Source organism: Carica papaya, chromosome 3, assembly GCF_054855325.1.
Source record: "Carica papaya isolate Zhongbai chromosome 3, ASM5485532v1, whole genome shotgun sequence".
Lineage (NCBI taxonomy): Eukaryota > Viridiplantae > Streptophyta > Magnoliopsida > Brassicales > Caricaceae > Carica > Carica papaya.
This window is the reverse complement of record NC_142311.1, coordinates 12,758,495-12,783,561: the sequence shown is the minus strand read 5'-3', so window position 1 is coordinate 12,783,561 and position 25,067 is coordinate 12,758,495. Positions and strand designations below refer to the sequence as shown.

Below are 25,067 nucleotides of genomic sequence, written 5' to 3'. Positions count from 1 at the left end.
AAACAAAAGCATGAACACCTCAGAACGTAGCAATAAACATAATGGTCTCCATGTTACCTTCTCTCTCTCTCTGCAACTTTGTCTTTATTGGTGCTAATAGTTAATTAATAAGAGCCCTAAACATAGCATGTCTTCAAAATTATATATGTCTGTTGCATATAACAGCATAATATTAAGACAACCTAAAACTAAACAAATATTGGGTTTTGGTATTCCAAAATTTGCGGAGTGATCACCTAGCAAAGATAGACTCCTTTTGGTTGCTGACGTGCACACTCTCTTTCCCTTTTGAGGTTTGACGTTGCCATGGCAGTTTTTATGATCTGGGCTTTCTCTTCTCTGTCGTTATATTTGGCAAACTTCCTCCCTCTCTTTTCTCTCTCACTCTTTTAATTTTTTTCTTTTTTCCTCTTATAAACCCCCATTTCTCTTCCCAACACCAAAAACCAACCAGTCGTTTTTGGTTTTTTCATGGCTGTCTAGATTTTCCATTTACAAGACATTAAAAGGGTACTCAACCCGTTCTTCATTTTCTATCCATTTTGATTGATACCCTTTTTTCTTTCTTGTTTTAAATTTTCTTTGGAGCTGGCCAATGCCCAGAGGTATTTACAAATTAATCCCAAGTTCTTGATTGGATCGTTGCATACTTATCTATCCTTGTTGATTGATTTCTCATTTTTCAAGGTCTCAAATGTTCTGAAATGGAAAAATTAGAAATATATATGTATATATATGTTCTCATCCGTATGCGGGTATATTTTGCAAGATTCAACCATTAATCTGAGATTCGTTTGATAAATTCAAGCTCCAAAATTTGTTGGGTTTGTTTGTTTGAGAGGATTGATAGAGAATCTTGTATAAGATACACAAGCCTTTTTCTTTCTTTTTACAATTCAAAGGATTTGTAGAATTGAGATACAAGAAAAATGAGTTGCTTTGCATGTTTTTCATCACATGAGAAGAAGACTAGAAGGACAAATAGCCACAGAAGTGCACAATTGCCTACTTCTGCTCCTTATAAAGAATCCCATGTGCCACCCCCACAACCACGCCCTGGTAAGCTCATTTCCTTTTGAATTATGAAGTAATTTCAAATTTTTATATATTTCTGATCTTAAGAGCAAAGTTTATATCAACATTAATCCGTTTGTATCGTTGCAAGAACAAGAAGGAACAAGATCATATATGGCATTTTTATTAACTTGGTGATGATTAGTATTATTGCCATGCTGCTTTTTTGATACGTCTTCAAATCTAGATTTTGAAATTCTTTACAATTGTATACAGATCATGGTAAACCGAAGGCAGCACCCCGGGAACCTACAAACACCGGTGATCATGGCCATAAAGAAGCTGGCAACAACATTAAAGCAGAAACATTCACCTTCCGCGAACTGGCCACTGCAACAAAGAATTTCAGACAAGAGTGTTTGATAGGTGAAGGTGGATTTGGGAGAGTTTACAGAGGGAAACTTGATAAAACCGGGCAGGTAAAAATCAATTTTTTGTTTTCTCTCTACTTCATCAACGAATTGGGATTTTGAGTAATGAAATTGAAACGTATTGTATGTATATTTAAAGGTTGTAGCTGTGAAGCAACTTGATAGAAATGGGTTGCAAGGAAATAGAGAGTTTCTTGTTGAGGTGTTAATGCTTAGCCTTTTGCACCATCAAAATCTTGTAAATCTTATTGGGTATTGTGCGGATGGAGAGCAGAGGCTTCTGGTTTATGAGTACATGCCATTGGGATCTCTAGAAGACCATCTACTTGGTATTATTTCTTTTCTCTTTTTCCGAAAAATCATGTGTTTTGAACTTGATAATCAATCAATAAGATAATGTGTGCTTTACAGATCTTGGAGAAAACCAAAAGCCAATAGACTGGTTCACAAGAATGAAAATAGCTTTAGGTGCTGCTAAAGGTTTAGAATATTTGCATGACAAGGCCAATCCCCCTGTCATCTACCGTGACTTGAAATCTTCCAATATCTTGCTGGACAAGGAATTCCGCGCCAAGCTTTCTGATTTCGGACTAGCCAAGCTGGGACCTGTTGGGGACAAGACACATGTGTCTTCAAGAGTGATGGGAACATACGGATACTGCGCCCCAGAGTATCAAAGAACAGGACAATTAACTGTCAAATCAGATGTTTACAGTTTCGGAGTCGTCTTGTTGGAGTTGATCACCGGAAGGAGAGCCATTGACACGACAAGATCAACCAATGAGCAAAATCTAGTTGCATGGGTGAGTTTGAGTACTGAAATTGTCCAATTCAATTCAATTATTTGCTTGTGAGGATGCCAAATAATTTAGGGCTAGGCCAGAGCCAACTGAGGTGGTAAGTCTGATGCATTTTGTTGTTTGTAAAAGAAGTGACTCGGTATCTGCCATAGCCAAGATTCTTCTACAAATGATTGTGGTGGGAAAATTTTGCTTACGCAATCTTGAATTTACCAGGCACAACCTGTGTTCAAGGAGCCAAGCAGATTCCCAGAACTAGCCGACCCATTGCTCAAAGGAGAGTTTCCTGTAAGAGGGTTGAACCAAGCAGTGGCAGTAGCAGCCATGTGCCTGCACGAGGAGCCAGCAGTGAGGCCTTTGATCAGCGACGTGGTGACTGCTCTCAGTTTTCTTGGAACAGACCCAGATCAAACTACAGTTCCTGTCTCAGTTCCTTCTCCAGCGTCTGATAAAAACTCGGGGGATCATCGTGATGCAACAGAGCGCCAAAGAGCTGTTGCAGAAGCCATGGAATGGGGATCTAATTCAAGGAACCAATCTGAATCTGGGACTGCATCTTTATTGTAGAAGAAGAATCTTATAATATTACTACGTATAAATTTACTATACGTATAATCTTGTTACGGTTTCTACTCTGATCATGGCTTCTTTCAAGACCAACAATACGATTCATGTGTTTAGTACTTACTACTCAAAAGCGTTCAATGGAAAACTGTTTCTGTAGAGTACTACAGATTTATATTTTTGACTACCAAAATTCATATCCTATACGTTCACAAAGTTTTGGAAAAGAAAAATGATGTATATGACAAGATTCCCAGCTTGTACACCTATATATATATATATATAGCAATAATTATGAGATATTCTTTGCATTATGGTGGCATTGGACACGACCTGAAATCCATTGAGAGGACCGAGAGAGTAGTATTTTGTTGAAAATAAAGGATAAATTTTAATTATATTTTTTATTTTTATTTATAATTATACTCCGTATGATTATAACCAGTATTTTATATAAATTTGTATAGTATTTACTGTTTATTTGTTTATTAATCTTGTTACAAATAAATAATAATATTTATATATACTTTTTTTGCATTTATAATTATTAATTACACATAGTAAAAAATATTTATAAGGATCTTAAATTGTATTTTTATTGTAAATTAAAGTTAAATTTTCTCTAACCATTTTAGAAAAGAAAATGAGGATTACAGTAATTGAATTAACGTGCATATTTAAAAAGCTGTTTACTTCCACCAAAAAAAAACGTTCTCTGACTTCTGACCTGGGCCAGACTGGCCCAATTCTCAACTACCAATTCGTTTTGGAAAAGCAACCATAGATATTCAACGTGAGGTACCGACTCTCTCGCTCAGCTCTCCGCCTCCGACAACTTTTCCCTCTGGGTCTCTAAGCCTCTTCGGGGAGAATTTGAAGTCGAAACAAAGACAACTTCTTTTTTTGGGAAGGGCCTGTCGTTGAAATTATACGTACGTGTTTCATGCTGTATCCGTTAGTCCTCTGTTCGCTTTTGTTCAGTTCTCCAAACTTGTGTATGTTCCTCTTTTAACTATAATCATTGAATGTATTGATCACGTACATTGAATATATAGATTGTCGACTTGTACGTAAATAACTCTAGTGTAATAAAATTATTGTTGCTGAGTGTGGTTGACCAAAATTATGTGGGTTCTTTCCTGGATCTGCGTTTCCATGATTAAAAAAAAAAAATCTGAAACTAATACTTCTCTTACGATCTTTTAATGTAATCTCCAACTCTTTCTTATCCAACTTCTATTTTGGAATTTTTTTTATTTTAGGATACTTTTTTAGCGCCTGATCCCTCTGGCACTCTCCTATACAAGAGATCTGTTCATACGGATGCGTTGGGGATGACAGAGATTTTTGAGCAATTTCGAGAGACTAGTGAATAGTTCGATTCTTATTTGCATTGAAAGACATGAGAAGTGAAGTTTGGAGATGGGTGATAGGGTTGATATACATTCTAGCTGTTGCAACCATATGGGTTGCCGCCAGTTTTGTGGTTCAGTCTGTTGTAAGTGGAGGAGTTTCGCCATTTCTCATAACATACATTTGTAATTCATTGTTTGTGGTTTATCTTCCCCTTGTAGAGGTTGGCCGTTATTTTGAAGATAAATATGGAAATATATTGTTTTGGAGAAAAAAAGAGCATAGCTCTTTGCCTTTGCAAAAATTGGGGGAATCTGAGAACGCCATCCTTCTTGGAGATTGTAGTGTAGTTGCAAAATCCAGCAGATCGGCGCCATATGCTGTTGTGGAAGATGGAACAAACAGTCAGCTTGGAAGAGCAACTAATTTAGGTCCAGAGGATGCACTCGATGGACTTGAAAATAACTCTCCTGAGAGTATCATTCCTGATCAAGAAGCTATTGAAGATGCTGATAAAGGGTTGGATGCAAAAGGGCGTTGGACACGCACCAGAGTGGCAAAGGCCAGTCTGATAATTTGCCCATTTTGGTTTTTTGCACAACTAACTTTTAATTTCTCGTTGAAGTATACAACAGTCACAGTAAGCATCCTTTTCCTGCTTCTTGTTTCTCTTCTTTGTTTGGCTGTTCATAATTTTGGTCTTCTTAACTTTCCTTTGGTGCATATAGTCAAATACCATCTTGAGCAGTGCATCCAGCCTCTTCACTTTTTTGGTATCTCTAGTATTCTTGGATGAGAAGTTCACTTGGGTAAAACTATTCAGTGTTCTACTTTGCATGGCGGGGTCCATAACTGTCAGCTTGGGTGATTCAGAATCGGCTCAAAGTGCTGCTGCTTCAAACCCTCTTCTCGGAGACATTCTTGCTCTTGTCTCAGCTGGACTGTATGCTACATATATTACACTTATTCGGAAGAAGCTGCCTGATGATGATGGAAAAAGTGGTCATGCTAGTATGGCACAGTTCCTTGGATTTTTAGGGCTTTTCAATCTCCTCATTTTCCTTCCCGTGGCCCTAATGCTCAACTTCAGTAAGCTAGAGCCTTTTAGTAAGCTAACTTGGGATCAGTTTGGTCTAGTTGTAGGAAAAGGTATGCATTTGAACTATCTCTCCTTTTTCTTCAATATTTAGATTGAACTTTATTTGTTACCTTAAAGGTATTTGGGATTATGTATTTATCTTAATCGTAATATGACATAATGTATCAATCAGTGCCTATTTCAAGTATGTATATGTTGTTCAGGAAACAAAAGCGTACCATCTTGTTTGGTTTTGGCTTGCGTAACTTCTTATTTCTATAATTATAGCTTGCATCTTTTAGTGAGTTATGGAAAAAAATAAACTCTCTGGTTAAGTGCAAGGTTATAGTGTTTGTTTTGAGCTATTCCTTAAACTTTAGCAAAAGCCAACAAAAGAAATTTGAGGCACATTCTAGGATCATGCTTGTGCAGTGTGTACAAATGCATGTATTTGGCACATAAGTCTTTATGCTTCTTTTCTTGTGCTCTTGATGGCACTTTTCTTTCTTTTCTCCCCTACTGAATGATAAGGAACCAAACATCATTTTAAGGAATCTTTAGAAGAAAGACCGAGGAATACTTCAAAAGATCAAACACATAAGCCTGTCCATCCTGCATGTCGTCTTCCCTCTTATTAGACCTAGACATCCCGGATACGATTGTTGTTATTCTTTAGGGAAAATGAAATCTCAGAGTTCCATGGACTATAACTGAGTTTAAAATCCAGTAAAAGATCTTCTCTTAGAAGGCGTAATGCTGAGACTTAATATAGGATGGTCTTAAAGTTCCTAAGCCATATAATGTGATAGGTAGATTGTTTCCGGGCTGCTAATTCATAATAGTCCATGATACTGAGAGATGTATGATTTTTGAAAAAAGAACAAAGACAACATGACAAGTTGATGGAAGAGCATTCATGTAGTTCATGTAATTCAGAGTTATGGCTTTATGATCATAGTTGGGATCAGTTTTCTTTGTAGAGAGCTCTTTGATCTCAGCAGTGGAATATGGTATATGGAATCCTTTGTTTTTTTGGGAAGAGAAGTTTTATGATGAAATAAGTTAACATAGGTGTCCGGAGCATCAAGAACAAAATAGAATAAGAAAGGTCTTGCTATCCATCAAACCGGGGTCAAGCTTTTCTTTTTTCTGCCAATTTCTCTTGATGACTAAGTTGCTGTCTTAGAATAGGTATCCGGGTTAAGTATCAGCTGAAGCCATCTTTTTCGTTATAAAGTAGAAGTTAGATGTTGAAATTGATTACTTTTGGCTCGCAAGGTTTGAATTTCATGTTAGCTTCAGAAAAATTTGTTGAATGAACAATTACATTCATGGGTCCTGGATTAGTTATTGCATGATAAACGGTTTTTCGTTGGCACTGGTGCGGGAAAATTGGTTAAACATGAACCTGGTAGGTGTGGTCAGCTTCACATGTGCAGAGGTGCCAGGAGGCTCTGATCCCATTTAAGATTATGTTTTTCCTTTTTTTTTTTTTGGTTTTATTGATAATCAAATTAGAAGCAAAGAGAAACATGGTTAGTTAATGGTTTGTAATATGTTTTACATCTACCAACATAATAAAATTTGGCTATTTAGAATATGCATAGAGAAGAGATGCCATTTCGAGCTTAGCGAACTCAAAAGGAGCGTCAGGTTTGGTCCAACAGTAGCCCAGTTCTTATTGTGCCTGCTGGATGCTCATTGTAGTCAAACTTTAATGCTTCTTGCCCCTTTACTTGTATAGGATCAACTGACGATTTCTTTTCAAATTTTTGAGGAATTATTATATATTTGGTAAATCTACATATGGTATATGGTTCTGTCCTTTAGCAAACTAGAATAAATAGACAATTCATAATAGAAGTTCAAGTAGATGCATGTTTAAAGTTGGTCAGCCCATGCCTGCGAGGAATTAGTTTAGATTCCAGAAATTATTTCTTTTTGAGGAATTAGTTTCCAAACGTGAGTTTTGAATCTATTGCCGAGTAAATGAAACTTCATGCATATTGAAATGTCATGGAATGTCTTATACACTCATTGTCTTTCTTCTTGAGGAGATGCATAAGTCAGGAGCCAGTTCCTTGATATCCTATCTATCCTCTTTATGTGATATTAATTTCGAGGAAACCTTGTGCTGGATGATTTAATACGGTGGTTAAAGGCTTTTCCTTCTTCTCTGCAGGTTTGTTAGACAATGTGCTGAGTGATTATCTATGGGCAAAGGCTGTTCTCCTGACAACAACAACAGTAGCAACAGCAGGGCTTACAATTCAAGTTCCCTTGGCGGCCATAATAGATACATTGACAGGAAATGCTCCTCATCTCATAGATTATGTTGGAGCTCTTGCTGTCATGGTAGGGTTTGCCGGCATCAACATCCCTTCTGAGACTTGGGGTGGCTCAAAAGAAGCCAGGCATGAATTTGAAGAAGTTGTTACTTTAACTGATGAAAATCATGCTACTTCACTGACTGGTTAAGACAAAACAGCAATATCATAACATGTAAGATTTTCCAAGTTATTTGGTATTTTTTCATGTCTGAGGGATACATCAGCAGCGTCTATACTTATCTCCGATCTAGGTTTTTTTTTGTGCTCTTTTCTCTAACTAGTTTTTTCCATCCATTAAAATAAATACATGTGAACAGATATGACTTCGTGATGTTTGAGGTATAACTGTAATTCTCTTAAATTTATATTAGTGGGATACAAGAATAAATTTTTTTTTTGACACCTAAATGAAGGTTTATTTTCTGTTTAAAAATTGTTATATCAAACTTTAATCTAATATAATTATTTTAGCTAAAAAAATTAATCACTTGGGATACAAACAAAGTTAAAAACACTCAAAATACTTAAAAAGTATTAAAAGGTGACTTGGAGCAAATTTCAAATGACGTAAACACAAATAAAGTTTCAAATCTGAAAAGTTTTAGTAGATCAGTAATAAGATCAAAGGCAAAGAAACTTAAAAAGTTGTTCTAAATTTTTACTCAAAAATATGTGGATAATAGGATGATTAATTGTGAAAAGTTCAAATATAAACTTTTTGAACAGTTCAAATTCGTAAGTTTAATTGGGTTTAAATGATTTTAGATAATTTGGGCTTTTTTGAGTCTTATTGGTAAAGAGTGAGTAAGTTTTGTATATGAGTTGGATTAGTTGAGATGTTTTAAATATTTTATATTATTTTATTTTAATTTGAGTTAATTAAGCTCATATAGTCAAATATAACTCATTTGGCTTAAGTTTTATCTTAGTGATATTACAAGAATAAACTCATAACTATTTGTTGTTATAAACAATTAGTGGTGTTGGTTAAGAAAAGTAGAGTTATAAGAAGTTACATAACAATTACATGCTTATAACTAGCCTATTTATTATTGGAGTTACAATTGTAATTATTACATAATTAGCCTAATTATTGTGGGAGTTACAATTATAGTTATTGTGTTGTAACTTATCATTGATTTCTTTGATTATAAATACCAAAGAAACTTTTCTTTGTGGACATGAATAGTAGTAATCAAATATTTCAGAATTGAACTAAAAGCGTTTTGCCTTTCTTTTCACTTTATGCACAAGGTGTTGATTTAGAATATAATTATTATCACTTATATTCAATTTTGATTTTCTATTTCAATTGTTCTTGATTCTTGTTTAGATTGGGTTCAAGGGATTTTATTTATTTTTCTTGGATTCTATTTAATTTCTACTATTTGAGTGATTGAACAAATTTACTTCCTTTTTACTTGTGATCTCAATTTTGTTCTAAACCAACTGAATAATTTTAAGGTTGAAGCAAGGATCTTGGGGTTCGGCATCAACTTGAGAAGTATTCACTTCATCTAAAAACAAAATATATTCATTGAAAATAAACAGTTATGGTAACTAATAATATAAAATATGTTAAAATAAAAATAATATTATTTTTATCATCTTATGTGATATGGTTTAAAATACTAATTTTTATAAAAAAAAAATTTAAGAAGATAAAACATTAACTAAATTTTAATTTAATGGAATTGGCAAATGATTCAATATATTTACGAAGAAAAAAAATTATATAGTTGTATTTATATAATTTATATAGTATTTTTAAGATGTCACTTGTGATATATTTGCTTTTCACAGCCCCGCCTATTAATTTTAAATGTATATTTTGTATAAATTTGTATCATTATTTAATTTCATAATTTAATATGATAAATGAAGTAAAAGGAAAAATAACACATTATATGAGAAATTATGAGAAAAATATATAATTGACGTAAATAATTATATGGACTGTTAAAAGATAACAAATTGTTTACAGGAAATATAATTAATAATGCATCATTATTTAAATTCATATGTGAATTATATTGATTGGCAAAAGATAAATTCATTGAGAAATTAATTCATGGATTTATACTATTTGTAATTAACATAACATGTCACATATGCCACTTCTCATTGGTATAGGCACTTATTATTTCTCTTTTGGGGGTGATTTCTAATTAGTTGTCCTACATTACTGCATATTCAACTTTACATGCAAGCGAACATTATTCCAATCCAAGTTATGGTTGAATCTTTTATAGTTTATATATTCAAGTACTGCATACGGATTGATGTTAATCATTAAACAAAAAAATAATAATAAATCCAAGTATAACCATCTTAAAATGCATAAACAAAATAATCAGGTATTTAACAGACAATGGCCATTGGAAATCTAATACAGAAGGTTTTTCATACTCATTGATGAAAATAAATAAATTGCACTGTGAATTATCTATCAATCATTCCTCCAAAACTACACAACAGAAGCTGAAACATAATTCAAGCACATCTTCCAATAGTTCCCATTCAGGTCATTCAAGCATTTAAGACCCCTTGTCTCAGGTTCATACACAGATGAAATGAATAATAGTGGTAAAGTTAAATTCGTTTTTTTAAGTACCCGGAGCAATTCTAGATAGTTCTATATACCCAGAGCAATTCTAGATTAGTTCTATATTGAGCCCGCAGCCTCCAACCTAATGAGAAAGAACCAGTAATTTTTTGCTAACTAGAAAACCCTGGTATCAAAGCAAAACCCCTACCGGACTTCAAGTCTGATAAAAGAATTCCATCGTATCTACTGAGGGGTCCTGAACCCAATTGTAAAAGCAAATTCCTATCAGCTTTGTGGCATGACAATATTCATATTCCCGTACTTCTGCATGACTTTCCTGGTTGCCAATGCAGCAGCCTCACTTGCACGCAATGTTCCAGTTGCCATGATAGCAGCAAATTCACGAGTAATCTCCTCCTGAACCTTGCTCCTAGCATCCCCTAGAGGGTCTCCTGCAACCCCACCACTACTTTTCTCTTTAGTCCCTGCAGGCTGGACAGCTGGCGGTACTGCTTCAACTGATCTCTTTGGCCACTCGACCTTGGTTGACTTATCATCAATCTCGTCCTTACTTCTTGGACCTGCTTCTCTGCCAAAGGAACTAAAGGGCTCTGCAGCTGGCCTGAATTGAGGAACTTGAGGAACAGCACCCGCCTTCATAGTTGCTTCAATATTCTGTATCATGGGCACTGCAAGCCAAAAAGGATAGACAAACGTGAGATTGGGAAAACTAAAAATTCATATGAGAGGTAAAGAAAGACCTTAAACAAAAATTTATAGCAGCTAACTACTTACATATAAGTGCACCCATAGGACTACTCATAACTTCATTAGGCAGCTGCAGAATGTAGTCTGGGATTGTGGTACCAACCAAAAACTGGGCAACCTCATTGCTGAAGTTGTTGCAATTGTGACTAAGCAGCCTGTAAGTTTCTGCCGTGTATCGGGGACTGATATCCTGCAAATACATCTCAAATACATCCTTGGGGACATGTGTAACGCCCAAATCTATCACTCGAATAGGTGTTCCATATGGTGTTGCTCCTGCAGGCGAATGCTGTATGCCTCCCCCAAAATAGTACTCGTTACCATAGACTATGACTCCAGTGTGCCTGAGAAATAGAGCAACTCAGACCCACAAAACCACAATAATTATCTCTACATATATATCTTAGCATCATGATCACAGAGGAATACTTCAGAAAACAATGCAACAACTTCGCGCTTTCCTTTCATTTATCTTGAGTTATAAATAGAAGATAAGATTATTATATTTGATGGTAAATAACTTTCAAATATTAACACCATAAAAATATTCATGTTACTAGCCTGCCTCCAGAACTTACCATATCGCTTCAATAGCCTTCCCTAAAAATGTTGTTGAGAGTTGACGAGCTAACCCTTGGCTTAGGTCATATACGTTCAAAGTAACCTTGTGACCCTCCTGACATCCATTTGAAATTCAATAATATACTCAGTAAACCAAGACAGTTAAACGTACAAATTGCCGGAGATGACCGATGACAAACAGAGAAAACAGAACACTGAGAATAAGAGAGGATCGGAAACCTCAGCCATCTCTTCAGAGTTTCAGCTCCTTGCAAAACGCTCAATGAAGAAGGATAACCTATTCAAATCAAAACCATAGAACTTGAGGATATGATCGAGCAGCATTTTCAGAGTAGCCACTAGACACGGTAGAAAGAAAACAAAAAGAAGTAATACAGACCGTAAAAAGCGTTCCTATGGCAGGATTCCAAGACTCTTAGCAAATATATTCCATCGATGATTTAGTTTTCGTCTAATACGGAAGTACAAACAAATGCACAAACACACATGTACACACCTTCACGAAGTACCAAAAGGAATAGACGACCCCCCAACATGTTATTACCAAAGGGGAATTGTTTCGATAACGAACTAATAGACAACGAAGATTAAGCCCCACATTGCATCTCCGCCATGTAAATTCATCGAATCTTGCAGATCCAATAATAGATTACGTAAACTCATCATAGATACACAGTTTGTTCTAAGAAGATTAAGAACACGAGGAAAAAGAATAGCATATGCACCAATTACTAAAGAATCATTTTCTCAGAGGAGACAACGTATAACAATCATCACCGTATAATTATCTCGAAACAAAAAGAACTGAAACGCAGAAGAAAACTGTCCCAATTTCAACACAATTCAAATTGCTATACCCAAATTCGAAACAAAGAGAGGTTATTTGAATTCCAACATTCTCACATACGAAAAAATACGATATCGAAATCAAAAATTGAGAACTAAACATGTAAATCTAAAATCCAAATGTCCAGAAATCAACATACAAAACCATTCATCAAATAGCTGAATAACCGTATTGATATTTGAATATGAAATTTCGCAGACACAAAATGCAGGAAGAGGATAAGAGCACCTGAGAGAAAGAGAAACGATAAAGGATCTTCTCTTGCGGGATTAGAGGGGTATGCGCGAAAGAAACTAACGCAAGAGAAAATAACAGAAAGGAAAAATTGAACCAAGAGCTTGATCCGGGTCCCCTTTTATAGTTGCGGGGGTGGTTCGGCGTTTGCCTTTGGGCACAAGATTCTCTAAGACGACCCTCGAGTTGGAATTGACGCGGGCTTGCGATTCATAATCCAGTGCTCTTCTATGACCTTCTAGAACTTACTGTCCACCAAATATTTGACACGTGTCTTTTCCGACGGTCTGACCTTTTTTTTAAATCGCAGAGCTTCTTTGGCCTTTTTCTCGAGTAACCGGGGGTTGGCGACTTATCGTAGTGCGCATTTATTTCTTAATAATATCACAGTTTTATTAGGTCTATAATAAAAAAATAAATAAAAACTAAAAACAACTAATTTGGAAATCAACATCTTGCTATTATATTTAAAAAATTCGTGACCCACCAAATCCGTTGAGTCCGTATGATATTTTTAATTATGCATTATATTGAAAAAATAATTATGTATAAAACTTATTAATTATAATTTTTTGTACATATCAAACAATTAAATGTTTAGTTTAATTTAACCAAATAATAAAGACCATTAAATGCATTTCCACCTTTACCACCATCTTGCTGTTATCTCCTCTCTATTTTCGTTGGGTGACATCAAGCCCGCAATAATACACACTGCATCCGTTTAAACTCCAGCTCAACCATGAAATATAATATAATATTTTATTTTAAGAAAATAAAAATTAAGATTTAAAACCCAATCCCCATAACTGAAAAACTCACGCAACTCCCGCAAATTTACACCTCAACCGCTCACGAAACATCAACTCGCTAGCAAGGCGCGTGCCTTCACAACACTAATATATACTACTCAAACTTGTTCGGCATTTAAGAGCTCGCGACATCTCCGCCGCTCGCTGAACATTCAACGACTCATGCAAAATACGATACTCCATGACAGGCACGTGTGCGTGACACCCATGAAGACTACTGTTATTGTCTGTCTTCGGCGCAACTTATTCGACATTTAAGCGCTTACGAAGCAGTGCCCCCGCATCTATTATACAAAGCCGAGCCTCCCCACTTTGGCACCGAAGCCAGCTCCGAACCTCTTTACAGAACATATTCCGAATTATGTATTTTCTATATGAACCCACCTGATCACCAGCTGGACGCTACGTATGAAATAAATATGAATTAAAATTATTTTCTAGGAGTTCAAAATTTTTATTTCAGTGTCTGAAATTTTGTGTTATTTTGTTATGTTATTAAAATTAGAATGATTAATTTGTGTAATTGTCATAAATGGTTTTGGGGATTGATTTTGATAAATAATTAATTAATATAATATTTCCAGTTAAAAGTTAATATCTAATTAATTAAAGAATTTATCTAATTTTAGTAATTGTATTAACTCCGTTGGAAAGAGATTTACTACGATATTAGCCACAGATAAAATAAAAAGAGGTTAATTAATTCAATATTTAACAAAGCACGGCTGATATTATAATTTAGAATTGAAAAAGGAAAAGAAAAAAGAAAAAGACTGTGAGCGCGTGAGTCAGCGCCGAACCAGAGGTTAGGTTCCTTCACAATGAACCTTCTAAATATCTTTGATAAGTTTGCGATTCTCTTACGTACCATTTCTCTCTTTTTCGCCGTTAAAGCTCGAGCTGTTCCACTTCAGCTACACTCAAGAGAACTTTTTCTTTTTCTTCTTAATTTTTTTCACAATCAGACATAACTATAATTTCTCAGTTGAAACATTCTGAGAAGTGCAGCTCTTGAAATATGACCGGCAATTGGACATGGTTAATGGTATAGATCGTCGATCTACGGCCCATTGAACTGATTTATTTCGGTTATTTAGATTCTGAGTTGCTTTGGTTAATTTCATTTCTGTTTTGTTGACTCAGATTGATTAATTAAAGGATTTATCACAGAGATCTTGTGGGATTAGTGTTGCAGAATTCAGCTGGTATGATTACGAGTTCCTCAAAACAGTCTGAATTGTGATTTCGGTTTCTGATTTAAGTCTGTTTGGTTGGTAAATTTGAGGAAAGCTGGAGGAAGCCAATTTTGAAGTCTTAAGAATATATGAAATTTAGGTTGGGTTAGCAAAAAGTAGTACAGTGCTTAAGCGGTTTAGACGTTCTTTTTGTAATTAAGATAAATATTGCGTGTAAGTTTTGAATTTTCTTTTCTTTTTTTTTTTCAGTTGAAACGTCAGAATTCTTACTAATACCCGCTATTTATTTGTATCTTTGTTGGTTTGAACTAACTGCTATAACTACAAGAGATCTGAAGTGGTACTGTGTTGGTGCGCTTGCTTGCAGGTAAAAGCGGTGAGCGCTTGTCATTCTTCTGCTACTGTTGAGACGGTATCATGGCGCAGAGTAATTGGGAAGCTGATAAGATGTAAGTGCTGTTTCGGTTTTTCCTTTCACTTCTTTTTCCTTTTTAATTTTTAATGGGAGAGATTTTACTTGAATTTGCTGGTAGCTCTAAGTAGTTTTAATACCATCATCGTTTGACGTTACCTTCTCTCTCTCTCTCTCTCTCTCTCTCTCTCTCTCTCTCTCTCTCTCTCTTCGCTCTACAGGCTTGATGTTTATATTCATGATTATTTGGTGAAAAAGAAATTGCACAATTCTGCAAAAGCTTTTATGACAGAAGGGAAGGTTGCAACAGATCCAGTAGGTAAGATTGTTGGCTAATTGTTGGTTCAAGCATTCTTAACCCGCGTCATATGATCATCATGTTCTCTCTTTCTCTTTTCTTTTTGGTAAAAAAGTATTGTCATGTTATAAATTTATATGATCGAGTATATTCCTCATCAATACAGTCCAGAAATTGTCTCTGGGGAATGTATTGTGTTTTATTACCTACTGAACTCTTTAAGCTAGCAAGAATATCCAGATTGAGTGTTAACTTGACATATGCGATGATTTTCTTGCTCAGCAATTGATGCACCTGGAGGATTTCTATTTGAGTGGTGGTCTGTCTTTTGGGACATATTCATTGCAAGGACAAATGAGAAACATTCAGAGGCTGCTGCTGCCTACATAGAGGTGCAGTTGTCTTGTCGTACTTGGATTTCACTTTGTTCATATTTTTTCTAATAGAGAAATATAAACCCTTATGTTGAGTCTCTTATTGTCTCCTTTACCTATTACTATTAGGCCCAGCAAATGAAGGCGAGGGAGCAGCTACAGATGCAACAGTTGCAGCTCCTGCAGCAGCGGAATGTACATTTGCAAAGAAGGGATCCTAATCATCCTGCCCTTGGGAGCTCAATTAGTGCTCTAAACTCTGAAGGAATGATAGGACAACCATCAGCAAGTGTGTTGGCCATGAAAATGTATGAAGAACGAATGAAAAATCCCCATTCAATGGATACAGAGACATCGCCTGCTCTAATCGATGCCAATAGGATGGCCCTCCTCAAACCATCAGCCAATCATCAAGGGTAAATGACTGATATTTCGTGTATGTACTAGTACTCTATTTTACATTCTATAAACTGTTTTAATTAGATCATCCATTTTCTCTGGTTTGTCTTGTTGATTCAGCCAGTTGGTACAAGGTAATCCCGGGAACATTTCTATGGCATTGCAGCAAATGCAGGGACGAACTGCTCTAGCAAATGTAACTACTTTAAACCTGTTATTTCTTTACATTTTCCTCTTGGATAAATTATGTTTCAGTGTGAAATTTGTCTCTGTAAATGGTTCTGTTTGAAACATCCACTTCAATATATTGGGAGAGACAAAATTGTCTTTCACTGAAAATCACTCAATGGAAATACCATTTAAGCATCTAGCAGCCCTGTTGCAAGTGACATGCTTCCACATGTTTTGCTTACAACTTACATGTGTTATCTATTCTTTCCTATTTCATTTTCTCAGAACATGCTAGCAAGTTGTTGCTGTGTACCAAACACCTTTACATTATTCTAATATGAGAAAATTGCTGTATCTGTGGCTTTTACGGTCGCGATTGATGTATTTGCAACAAAATGTGCTACTTTTGAATGGAATCTTCACTCCATATTGAGTTCAAACTTGTGGATGCAGAATCAAGTGTCTCTTACAGAAATCATTTTAGGTTTACATTTAGGTGTAGATGTGTAGAGACTAGAACCCAAAGAGCTTGTCTGTATTGTTTACTTTCTTTTGTTCATTTTGTCACTTTATCATTTGTGGGATGATGAGTCACTGGTTATTGGTGCTAGTGGATCATTTTTGCTGGACCATTTACATTGTGATACTGTTGCCGATAAGATGCTTTAGCTAAGTTAGTTATTTTTTGGAGGTACATTGTGACTGTATATTCTCTCTCTCTTATTCCCTCTCAAATAAAAAAAAATATTCTCTCATCTCTTTCTCTTAATTTCTTCTCCCCTTTTTTCCAGTCTTCTCTCCCTTCTGTTTCATCTCTGTTTAGCTGCTGGTGTTAATACTGTTCCACTTCTGTTCTCTCACTCTCTCTACTGTCTTTCTGCTGCAGTATCTCTCACCTTAATTTGACTAATTTGATAATCTGATTGTGAGTGCTGCTGTTCTTCTGGCTTTTGGCATCTTGGCTTCTTGGTGGTTATATTTGCTGTGGATGGTTCCCCCTCACAAAGTGTAGTGTTAAGAGTTAAGAGTCAAGAGTTGTCTGCTCTTTTTTCTTTTTGACACTTAACCTGTCTCATTTGGTTAGCACAAGGGCTGATGCAACCAAAATTTAATTGAAATAACTGACATACTGTGTGCATCAGATTTTTTTTATTTTAATTCACTTTGATTTGGACACGGTTGAACATCAAAACCTCATATAATTCGGCATTATCCTTGATTTTGCTCCAAATATATGAAAAAGGTAAATGGCTACAGCTCTTTTTCTGTGAAGTAGGACCATTGGGTCTGTGTCGCGGAAAGAACTATTAGGGTATTTTCCATCTGCCAAAAACTGTGCATACTGTACTTGTAGTTTCTTCTTCTTCTTCTTCTTCTTCTACTTCTTCTTAGTTGGGGCAATATCTGCAATTTGTAGGACATCAAAGGTGAAGTCAACTTGGGAGCAAGTCCAAAAAGTCTGCCTACGGATCCTTCATCCATTTATGGACAAGCAATTTTTCCCTCAAAATCTGGACTAAGTGGTGCAGGTATTACTGCCTAACACTCCATGGCTGGTATGTTTATAATAAAATGCATCACAATAGTTATTTTCTCTAAGAAAACTGTAACTCCATCTTTTCCCTTAACGAGATGCAAACTTTAAATTGTCTTTCCACTTAGAGCACTGTTTGTTACCAAGATTAGTGTCTGAATGGAGCATACTTATAGAGTTGCATGTGATGTTTGAGTACCCTTTAGGTTCTTTTCTTGAACTTTGTAAGCTTATATGCATCACTTAATAACAACTAAATATATAAATATATTCATCCAAAAGATGTTAGCTTCTTCTAATGTGTTATGTTCCTAAAGCCACTATCATTTTTCAAAAGGGTTTAAAACTCTGTTTATAGAGTTTGAGATTTTTGGCTGAATAAGATTCTTTGTTTATGTTCCTTGGTCACACTCTCCCCAATTTAGGAGAGCTTGTGGACCTTATAGATTTTTTTCCCCATATCTAGCCGTTGCATACAGGTGGTACCTACCTGTCAATAGGTTCTTTTTTCTGTCATAGAAAAATTCCCCTAGATATGCTTAAATTTTCTATGTGGTGTTGTTTTTTCAGGAATTAACCAAAGTGTTACTGGGCTTCCTTTAAAGGGGTGGCCTTTAACTGTAAGTCCTAAATACCTTTTCTCTGTTCTCGACAAGCTATTCATGCACATAATTTGGGTACGCCTTGTCACTAAGAGTTGATTCCTTATCAAATTATGCAGGGAATAGATCAATTACGACCAAATTTGGGTGTACAAATGCAGAAACCTAATCTACCGGCCCAAAATCAATTTCTTTTGGCATCACAACAGCAGCAGCAGGTTTTAGCTCATGCACAATCACAAAGCAACCTCGGGAATTCAACTAACAGTGGAGAGATGGATCCCCGTAGGGTTGGTCAGTTGCCTAGAGGTAACTTGCATGCGAAAGATGGTCAGGCCACTAGAAATGATGGATCAATATGCTCTCCAGTGCAGTCAAGTTCACCAAAGGTATGAATACATGCCCAGTATTTTGACATTGTTCCATCAACTTGGTCATTATGGTTTACAGACAGAAGCAAATTGCATTATTGCTGCAAACCTTATGTGACTGCTCCTTTTTTTTTTCTTTTTTCCTGGAACTTCTTCTAAAAATAAATAAAGCAATGGATAGGTAGCTTTAGTATGTTGAACATGTGTGTGAGACAATAGGAGAATGTGCTTGGGGTGACTCTGTCGAAAAGGGACTTTTCAAAAGTTGAGAACCATGTTTGTGAATCTTGTTTCTTCCTATCATAGTTTAAAGCTCTAAGGTACTATTTAGGTTTGCAAATAGGTATCTTTGTCTGCACCTTTGTCATGCATAAATATCAGTCATGGTTACTTGCTCTATTCTATATAACTTCAGGAATTATTTTATCTGGAAACTGTGTCATCCCTGTTCCTCCTAGTGGCATTAAACTTTCTTGTAATCACCAATTAGGAATTTATGGCACATTCAGTGTTTATTGGCAACTCTGTTATTTCTCAGTTTTGGGCTGCTTGCCTTGGAGAGAAGTTTGACGACAAGGAAATTCTCAACTCTTCAGGACTGTGTTTGTGAATCTTCTATTTACGTATGCTAAGTTAGCTCTATCCTATTATTTAGGTTCCAATTGTTCACAGCATGCTTGCACATGTATAACACAAAACCATTGTTTCTTGCATTATAATATATTATGATTAATTATTCTGGATCCATTCTCATTCCTGTGCCTCTTAGACTTGGTTGTATTTTCTGTAGTTTCTACCATCATTTGGTGATTCATGGCACATTCAGTGTTTATTGGAAACTACCTAATTTGTGAGTTTTTTGTGTACACACAGATGAAGATGGCTCAGATGCAAAATTCTTCTTTGCAACAACAGGATCAACTTCAGCAGCATCAGCAGCAACTACAACAGGTTGTACTTAATTCAGAATTATTGATCTGATAACGTGGGATGAGCTGTGAGCTTCTTGATGGAAAAAGCTATTTACAGTTATGATATAATAGTTCTAGTTCAGTTCACACTATCATCTATATTGTGTTATGGTATAAAAATTGTGCTGGTCATATTGTTGTATGGCATAAGAATGCAATCATGTTTTCTCTTAAAAAAATGCAATCAAGTTCTTTTTAAACTTCAAACTAAACTAATCATCATTAAGGTGCCAATTACTCAGCCGCAGAATAACAGAAAACGGAAACAGCACTCTTCTTCTGGACCTGCTAATAGCACTGGAACAGGAAACACAGTGGGCCCTTCTCCAAATTCTCCTCCATCAACTCACACGCCTGGTGATGGAATACCTACCGTGTCGAAAAACTTAATGGTGTATGGTTCAGAGGGGACAGGAGGGCGTCCATCATCTTCCAACTTACTGGTATGCCTTCAAAAAATGTAACAGGTGTAAATGATCTAGAGTATGTTTTAGGAACATGTTTGGGTTTCTTTAGTTTCCAGTGGATGGAAACCTAATTTTTTTTTGAAAGATTCTTTGTTCCTGGATGTTTCCTGAACCTTCCTCAATAATAACTTCTACCAATTTTACGTTCCAGTAATTGCAAGGTGACTAGAACATGCTGTTGGTTGATCATTTCTTTTGAAAACTGTACCTTTCTCAATGTACCGAGTTTTTGGGTTTATTAATTATCAGGATGTAATTGCTTGATAATTCATTTATGTAGATATTTTGGAAAGTGCTGCGTCATTAAATTTCTGGGGACACAATTTCCTTGTGCAGGAAGACATGGACCTATTTGGGGATATTGCTTCTATAGATGAAATTATACTGTCACATGATGGAGGAGAAGGAAGCAATCCATATGGAGCCCTAAAACAGAGTGTTAGCGAGCAAAAAGAGCCGGCTAAAAGTAACTATTCTAAAAGCTGTTTGTACTCAGTTCATATTGCCTTTTAATTTTACTTCAGCTATAATTTATTTCAAAAAAGAAATTACTTCAGCTATACTCATATTGTCCATAGCAGGTTTTACCTTTGGGGAAGTTGGTTGCATACGGACTAGAAATAGCAAAGTCACTTGCTGTCATTTTTCTTCTGATGGGAAGTTGCTAGCCAGTGCTGGACATGACAAGAAGGTATAATGCATAGCAGAAAAAGTTATCCCCATGTTTAACAAAAACATTACCAAGCTGAAGAATGTAACTTGTTTACTGACTTATATATTCCTCTTGTTTTGGTACAATCAACTTTGGTAACATCTCTTATAACAGTAATTCTTTGATAAATTAAGTAGGATTGCTTGAACAGTGCCTAATGCAATGAAAATGATGGGCTCCATGTCCATATACTGATGAGACTTTCGGTGCTGATTGAGGAGCTCCATGCTTGTGTCACAAGGCAGTCAACGAGTCCCTCCACACCTCTTCTTCCATCCTTCCCTCCTTCCCCTGACAAAAAAAAAAGTAAAAGAGGGAAGAAGAATTAGGGAACTTTTTACATTGTGAAACATTTTTGAATCTGTATCCAAAGTCTTAATCAGATCATTGAGTTTGGCCTGCTTGTTACTTTTGCATGTGTCTAGCAACTGAATTAAAGTTAATTGATATTAGTTATTGGCCCAAAAGGCAAATATTGTGACTTGCATTTGTTTCGACCAGGTTGTTCTCTGGAACATGGATACCCTACAAACTGAAAGCACGCCTGAAGAACACAAAGTAGTTATAACAGATGTTCGCTTTAGGCCAAACTCATCTCAGCTGGTAACAACTTCAGTTGATAAATCTGTGCGGTTATGGGATGCAGCAAATGTAACTCTTTGACTCTTCTGCTTAGTAGTTGAATCATAATTCTGTGATCTCACAATCGTAACCTTTGCATCCAAGCTTTATTTCTATAGGTGCTTTGTTAACTTATGAACTAATTGTGGCAGCCAAGCTTTTGTGTGCGAGCATACACTGCACATAGTTCCCCAGTAATGTCCCTTGACTTCCATCCTAAGAAGACAGATCTTTTCTGCTTCTGTGATAATGACAATGAAATTCAATATTGGAATATCAATACATTCTCCTGCACTCGAATTTCTAAGGTACATGTCTGTGCTTTCCTGCTTAAGAGCCATCAATTTGTGATGGATTTCAGTCAATTGGATTGGACAATTAAATTGTGCCACATTCAAGTAAATTTGCCTGATGTAGGGAGGTACTGCACAAGTGCGATTTCAACCAAGAACTGGACAAACATTAGCTGCAGCATCTGATAAAGTAGTGTCAATTTTTGATGTCGAAACTGACAGGCAAACATACTCATTTCAGGTATTAACCATGAGATACTGCATCTATCTGGTGATTGAGGTTGAAGAGCTGATTTTTATTGTGTTTCAGATATCAATTATTTAGCTGGTTTCAAATTTTAAGGTTTCCATATTATCTACAGGGGCACCCTGAAATGGTTAACTATATATGCTGGGATGCTAATGGAGATTATCTGGCATCAGTCAGTCAGAACTTGGTGAAGATTTGGTCGGTGGCTTCAGGGGATTGTATCCAGGAGTTAAGCTCCAATAGCAACCAATTTCATTCTTGTGTTTTTCACCCTAGTTACTCAACTCTTTTGGTCATTGGAGGAATCTCGGTACCTTCTTTACTTTTGTTTGTCTTATTTACATTTTCCTATAAATATGACATCAATTCTGGTGATTTCCTTGTCTATAAAGAGCCTATAAATACCTTTTCCCTTTCAAAGAAGGGGCTTGTCCCCAAGTAATTGAGTAGACAGTGGCCCTCTCTTCATTCATCCCATTCTTGAAACAGAATACTTAGGATCCTCCAATAGCCAAAACCTAAAATTCATCAGTAAATCTAATTGGAGGGTACTGTGGTGGAGGAACTAGGTCATAAAAGAAGGACTTGCCTGAGCTGTTTTAACCAGTCATGCTGCATCAACACCAGAAATCTAAATCTTAGAGGCTCAATATTACTAACCTAACAACTTTTAAGTTCAAGTTACTGTCCCTCAAAAAAACCTAAGCACAAATTATTAGTAAGAATGCCTTGAATCCTTACATTTTTAGAACATTTATCACATTTCTTTTCATTGTGAGACAAGGACATCACAGTCCTCTCCACTAAAATTTATGATGTTCTTGATAGATTGTGTTGAATTAAATTCTCTGTAAGGTCAAAGAGTGTGCCAACATGAAGACTCTTTAATTTACTCATCGAGTTCATTTGTCAGAGTCATAAGTCTCATAAGGTCCAAGATTGCCCATCCCTGTGTTAGCACATGTTTTCATGTAAATAAAAGCACTCTGGGTCTAGTTGCCATTTGCTCAGTGACTTTTTAAAGGCCATTGGTTATAATGAAAAGTCTTTGAAGTACTTGTCAAGGTCATCTATCATAATATTAACGTCTCGTAAGGTCTAAAAATGCACCAGTATACAGTGATCATGTTGGTAAATACTCTATTATTATTTGGAATTCTGAGTCCATCCACCATTGTTTCAGCAACCATTTTAGCTCAAACCATTGGTTCTTAAAAGTCAGATTAAGTTATGAGTAGTTAGTAGTGAGTAACTCAAACTGAACTCATCAATTGTATATCTTTTCAACACAAGATAAGGGTATCCCAAAAAAATGGTAGTGTAGTATAACTAATACCAAATGTTGGGAACCTTTGATGTAGTATAAGCCTTTCAGAGCATCTGTAAAGTAGGACATTAGCCTTTTAGTTGTATTGACAAATTGGCATGGTTCCAGAGCATATTGAACAAGAATAACTATATCTTGTGTTCTTTAAATCGAGGGCTTATATAGTAACTTTCTCGTTTCTTGGCTTGTTGCAGTCACTGGAACTCTGGAACATAGCTGAGAATAAGAGCATGACAATTGCAGCGCATGAGAATATAATTTCAGCATTGGCCCAATCACCTGTCAGAGGAATGGTGGCATCTGCAAGTCATGACAGTTCAGTAAAGCTATGGAAATAGGTCCACAAATATACAAGGGATGGATCTTATGGCAATCTCCCTGTCCCCACGAGGTACCAATAATTAGATTCTGGAGAGGTACCAATCCTTAGATTCTGGAGAAGAATGCAATAACAAGCTGTTTAGAGATTGTGTTTGTTATAGAGGGAAAAAAAGTCAATTATAATAGTTTAATGACTAAGTTTGATGGCAAGTATTACCTTTTTCTCTTGGAATTCTGCTACACGGGGCAGATTGTGTGCTGAAGGTGATAGTTGTGGCATATTTTTCATTATAAGTATTCAGATAGACTGTGAAATACTTATAAGTGTCCAGATAGACCGTTACTAATCAACCTAGCTCCCGGGGACCCTTCGGCTTGTAAATTTAGTCATTTAAAGTTTGGGAAGGGTTTCAACATAGGAAGTATATATGTTTGCTCTACTCTGTGCTTCTTGGCACATTTATAGTTAAATAGTTTACTTAAATGGAGTGTGAAACCTTTTTGTGGTGGCTTAAATTTACAGTCTTTCTTATATTTGTTTGACGTTTCTTTTCTTAATTGAAAAAAAAAAAAAAAAAAAAAATATTATGTAAATTATACTCTACACAAAATATCACACTTACATAAATAGTATTTAAATTACTAGCAACTGAGTAAAAAAAAATTTATAAGAAACTGTACTAGAGCTAATAAAACTGTTCTTTACGTCAATAATAAACATTCTACATTTGCATTATAATAAATCAAGGCTTTAAAATTCGAAGGTAAGAGTGGAAGTGAAGTGGTGAGTGTCCGTCTGCATCCGGATCTTTAAGTAGAAGAAGTTTACATAATACACATATAATTATTTATAATTTAGTATCTGAAGTTTTTATATTTAAAATTATTAATTGGTCTAGATAGGATCAATTTTTATTCATATTGTAATTTAATTTCAAAATATTTTTTTTTTAAAACTTTATTTATGAAATTACAAAATTGTTTCAACAACTTAAAATTTTAAATGAAATTTGTTTACTGAAATATAAATTTTTTATCCTTCAGAGCCCAGTAACTAGTTTTCATCCCTTAAACCACCACGCTTTTGTAGTTCTCTTTTCAGACTTATTATTTCCATTCAAAGTAAAACTGAGTTAAAAGTCAGGACACTTTCCATTCAAGGCACGCTGTTGGAGATTTGAAAATCATTTAATCAACTTCTTAAACTGAATACAAAACATTTCATTTGACACAAGGATATTCCCAATCCATTAAAAAAAAAACTCATCATATATTTCAGTATTAATCCTGTAGCGTAGTAATTATTTACTTAATAATTAGTAAAAATAGGGATGATAACATTTTGGTTTGGATTCAGATGATTTTTTTTGTTTTTTTCAATTATCAA

The 25,067-nt window shown here is 35.5% G+C and overlaps 4 protein-coding genes across 11 annotated transcripts; 3 read left to right on the top strand and 1 right to left on the bottom strand.

The window, feature by feature from the left end:
- The first annotated feature begins 358 nt into the window (after positions 1-358).
- Positions 359-3,002, top strand: LOC110821869 (Protein kinase superfamily protein). Its single transcript, XM_022051843.2, has 5 exons — positions 359-1,059; positions 1,291-1,493; positions 1,585-1,774; positions 1,857-2,248; positions 2,462-3,002. Exons 1-5 carry the CDS (start codon positions 930-932, stop codon positions 2,810-2,812), a joined length of 1,266 nt encoding a protein of 421 aa, XP_021907535.1. The 5' UTR covers positions 359-929; the 3' UTR covers positions 2,813-3,002.
- A 574-nt stretch (positions 3,003-3,576) lies between these two features.
- On the top strand, positions 3,577-7,967 carry LOC110821820 (EamA-like transporter family). 2 transcript variants are annotated; one of them, XM_022051771.2, is made up of 4 exons: positions 3,577-3,741; positions 4,072-4,802; positions 4,891-5,311; positions 7,423-7,967. In XM_022051771.2, the coding sequence occupies exons 2-4, from the start codon at positions 4,212-4,214 to the stop codon at positions 7,716-7,718; spliced, it is 1,308 nt and encodes a 435-aa protein (XP_021907463.2). In that variant the 5' UTR covers positions 3,577-3,741; positions 4,072-4,211; the 3' UTR covers positions 7,719-7,967. The 2 variants fall into 2 exon arrangements, with proteins under 2 accessions (XP_021907463.2, XP_021907462.2); XM_022051770.2 differs by having other exon boundaries at positions 3,577-3,804.
- A 1,990-nt stretch (positions 7,968-9,957) lies between these two features.
- LOC110821825 (PPPDE putative thiol peptidase family protein) lies at positions 9,958-12,747 on the bottom strand. Of its 4 annotated transcripts, XM_022051779.2 has the most exons (6): positions 12,544-12,747; positions 11,848-12,097; positions 11,688-11,745; positions 11,465-11,562; positions 10,914-11,230; positions 9,958-10,807 (listed from the first exon to the last, which is right to left on the bottom strand). In XM_022051779.2, the coding sequence occupies exons 3-6, from the start codon at positions 11,694-11,696 to the stop codon at positions 10,404-10,406; spliced, it is 828 nt and encodes a 275-aa protein (XP_021907471.2). In that variant the 5' UTR covers positions 11,697-11,745; positions 11,848-12,097; positions 12,544-12,747; the 3' UTR covers positions 9,958-10,403. The 4 variants fall into 4 exon arrangements, with proteins under 4 accessions (XP_021907471.2, XP_021907469.2, XP_021907470.2 ...); XM_022051777.2 differs by lacking the exon at positions 11,848-12,097; XM_022051778.2 differs by lacking the exon at positions 12,544-12,747 and having other exon boundaries at positions 11,848-12,534.
- A 1,465-nt stretch (positions 12,748-14,212) lies between these two features.
- On the top strand, positions 14,213-24,214 carry LOC110821663 (transcriptional corepressor LEUNIG_HOMOLOG-like). Of its 4 annotated transcripts, none has more exons than XM_088215907.1 (19): positions 14,213-14,406; positions 14,505-14,566; positions 14,925-15,006; positions 15,191-15,288; positions 15,550-15,659; positions 15,771-16,057; positions 16,161-16,236; positions 17,629-17,740; positions 18,316-18,365; positions 18,467-18,736; positions 19,592-19,669; positions 19,917-20,132; positions 20,493-20,622; positions 20,735-20,847; positions 21,370-21,519; positions 21,642-21,797; positions 21,907-22,023; positions 22,145-22,342; positions 23,554-24,214. In XM_088215907.1, the coding sequence occupies exons 3-19, from the start codon at positions 14,975-14,977 to the stop codon at positions 23,695-23,697; spliced, it is 2,337 nt and encodes a 778-aa protein (XP_088072033.1). In that variant the 5' UTR covers positions 14,213-14,406; positions 14,505-14,566; positions 14,925-14,974; the 3' UTR covers positions 23,698-24,214. The 4 variants fall into 4 exon arrangements, with proteins under 4 accessions (XP_088072033.1, XP_088072036.1, XP_088072035.1 ...); XM_088215910.1 differs by having other exon boundaries at positions 14,214-14,406; positions 19,932-20,132; positions 20,738-20,847; XM_088215909.1 differs by having other exon boundaries at positions 14,214-14,406; positions 19,932-20,132.
- Positions 24,215-25,067: the final 853 nt, after the last annotated feature.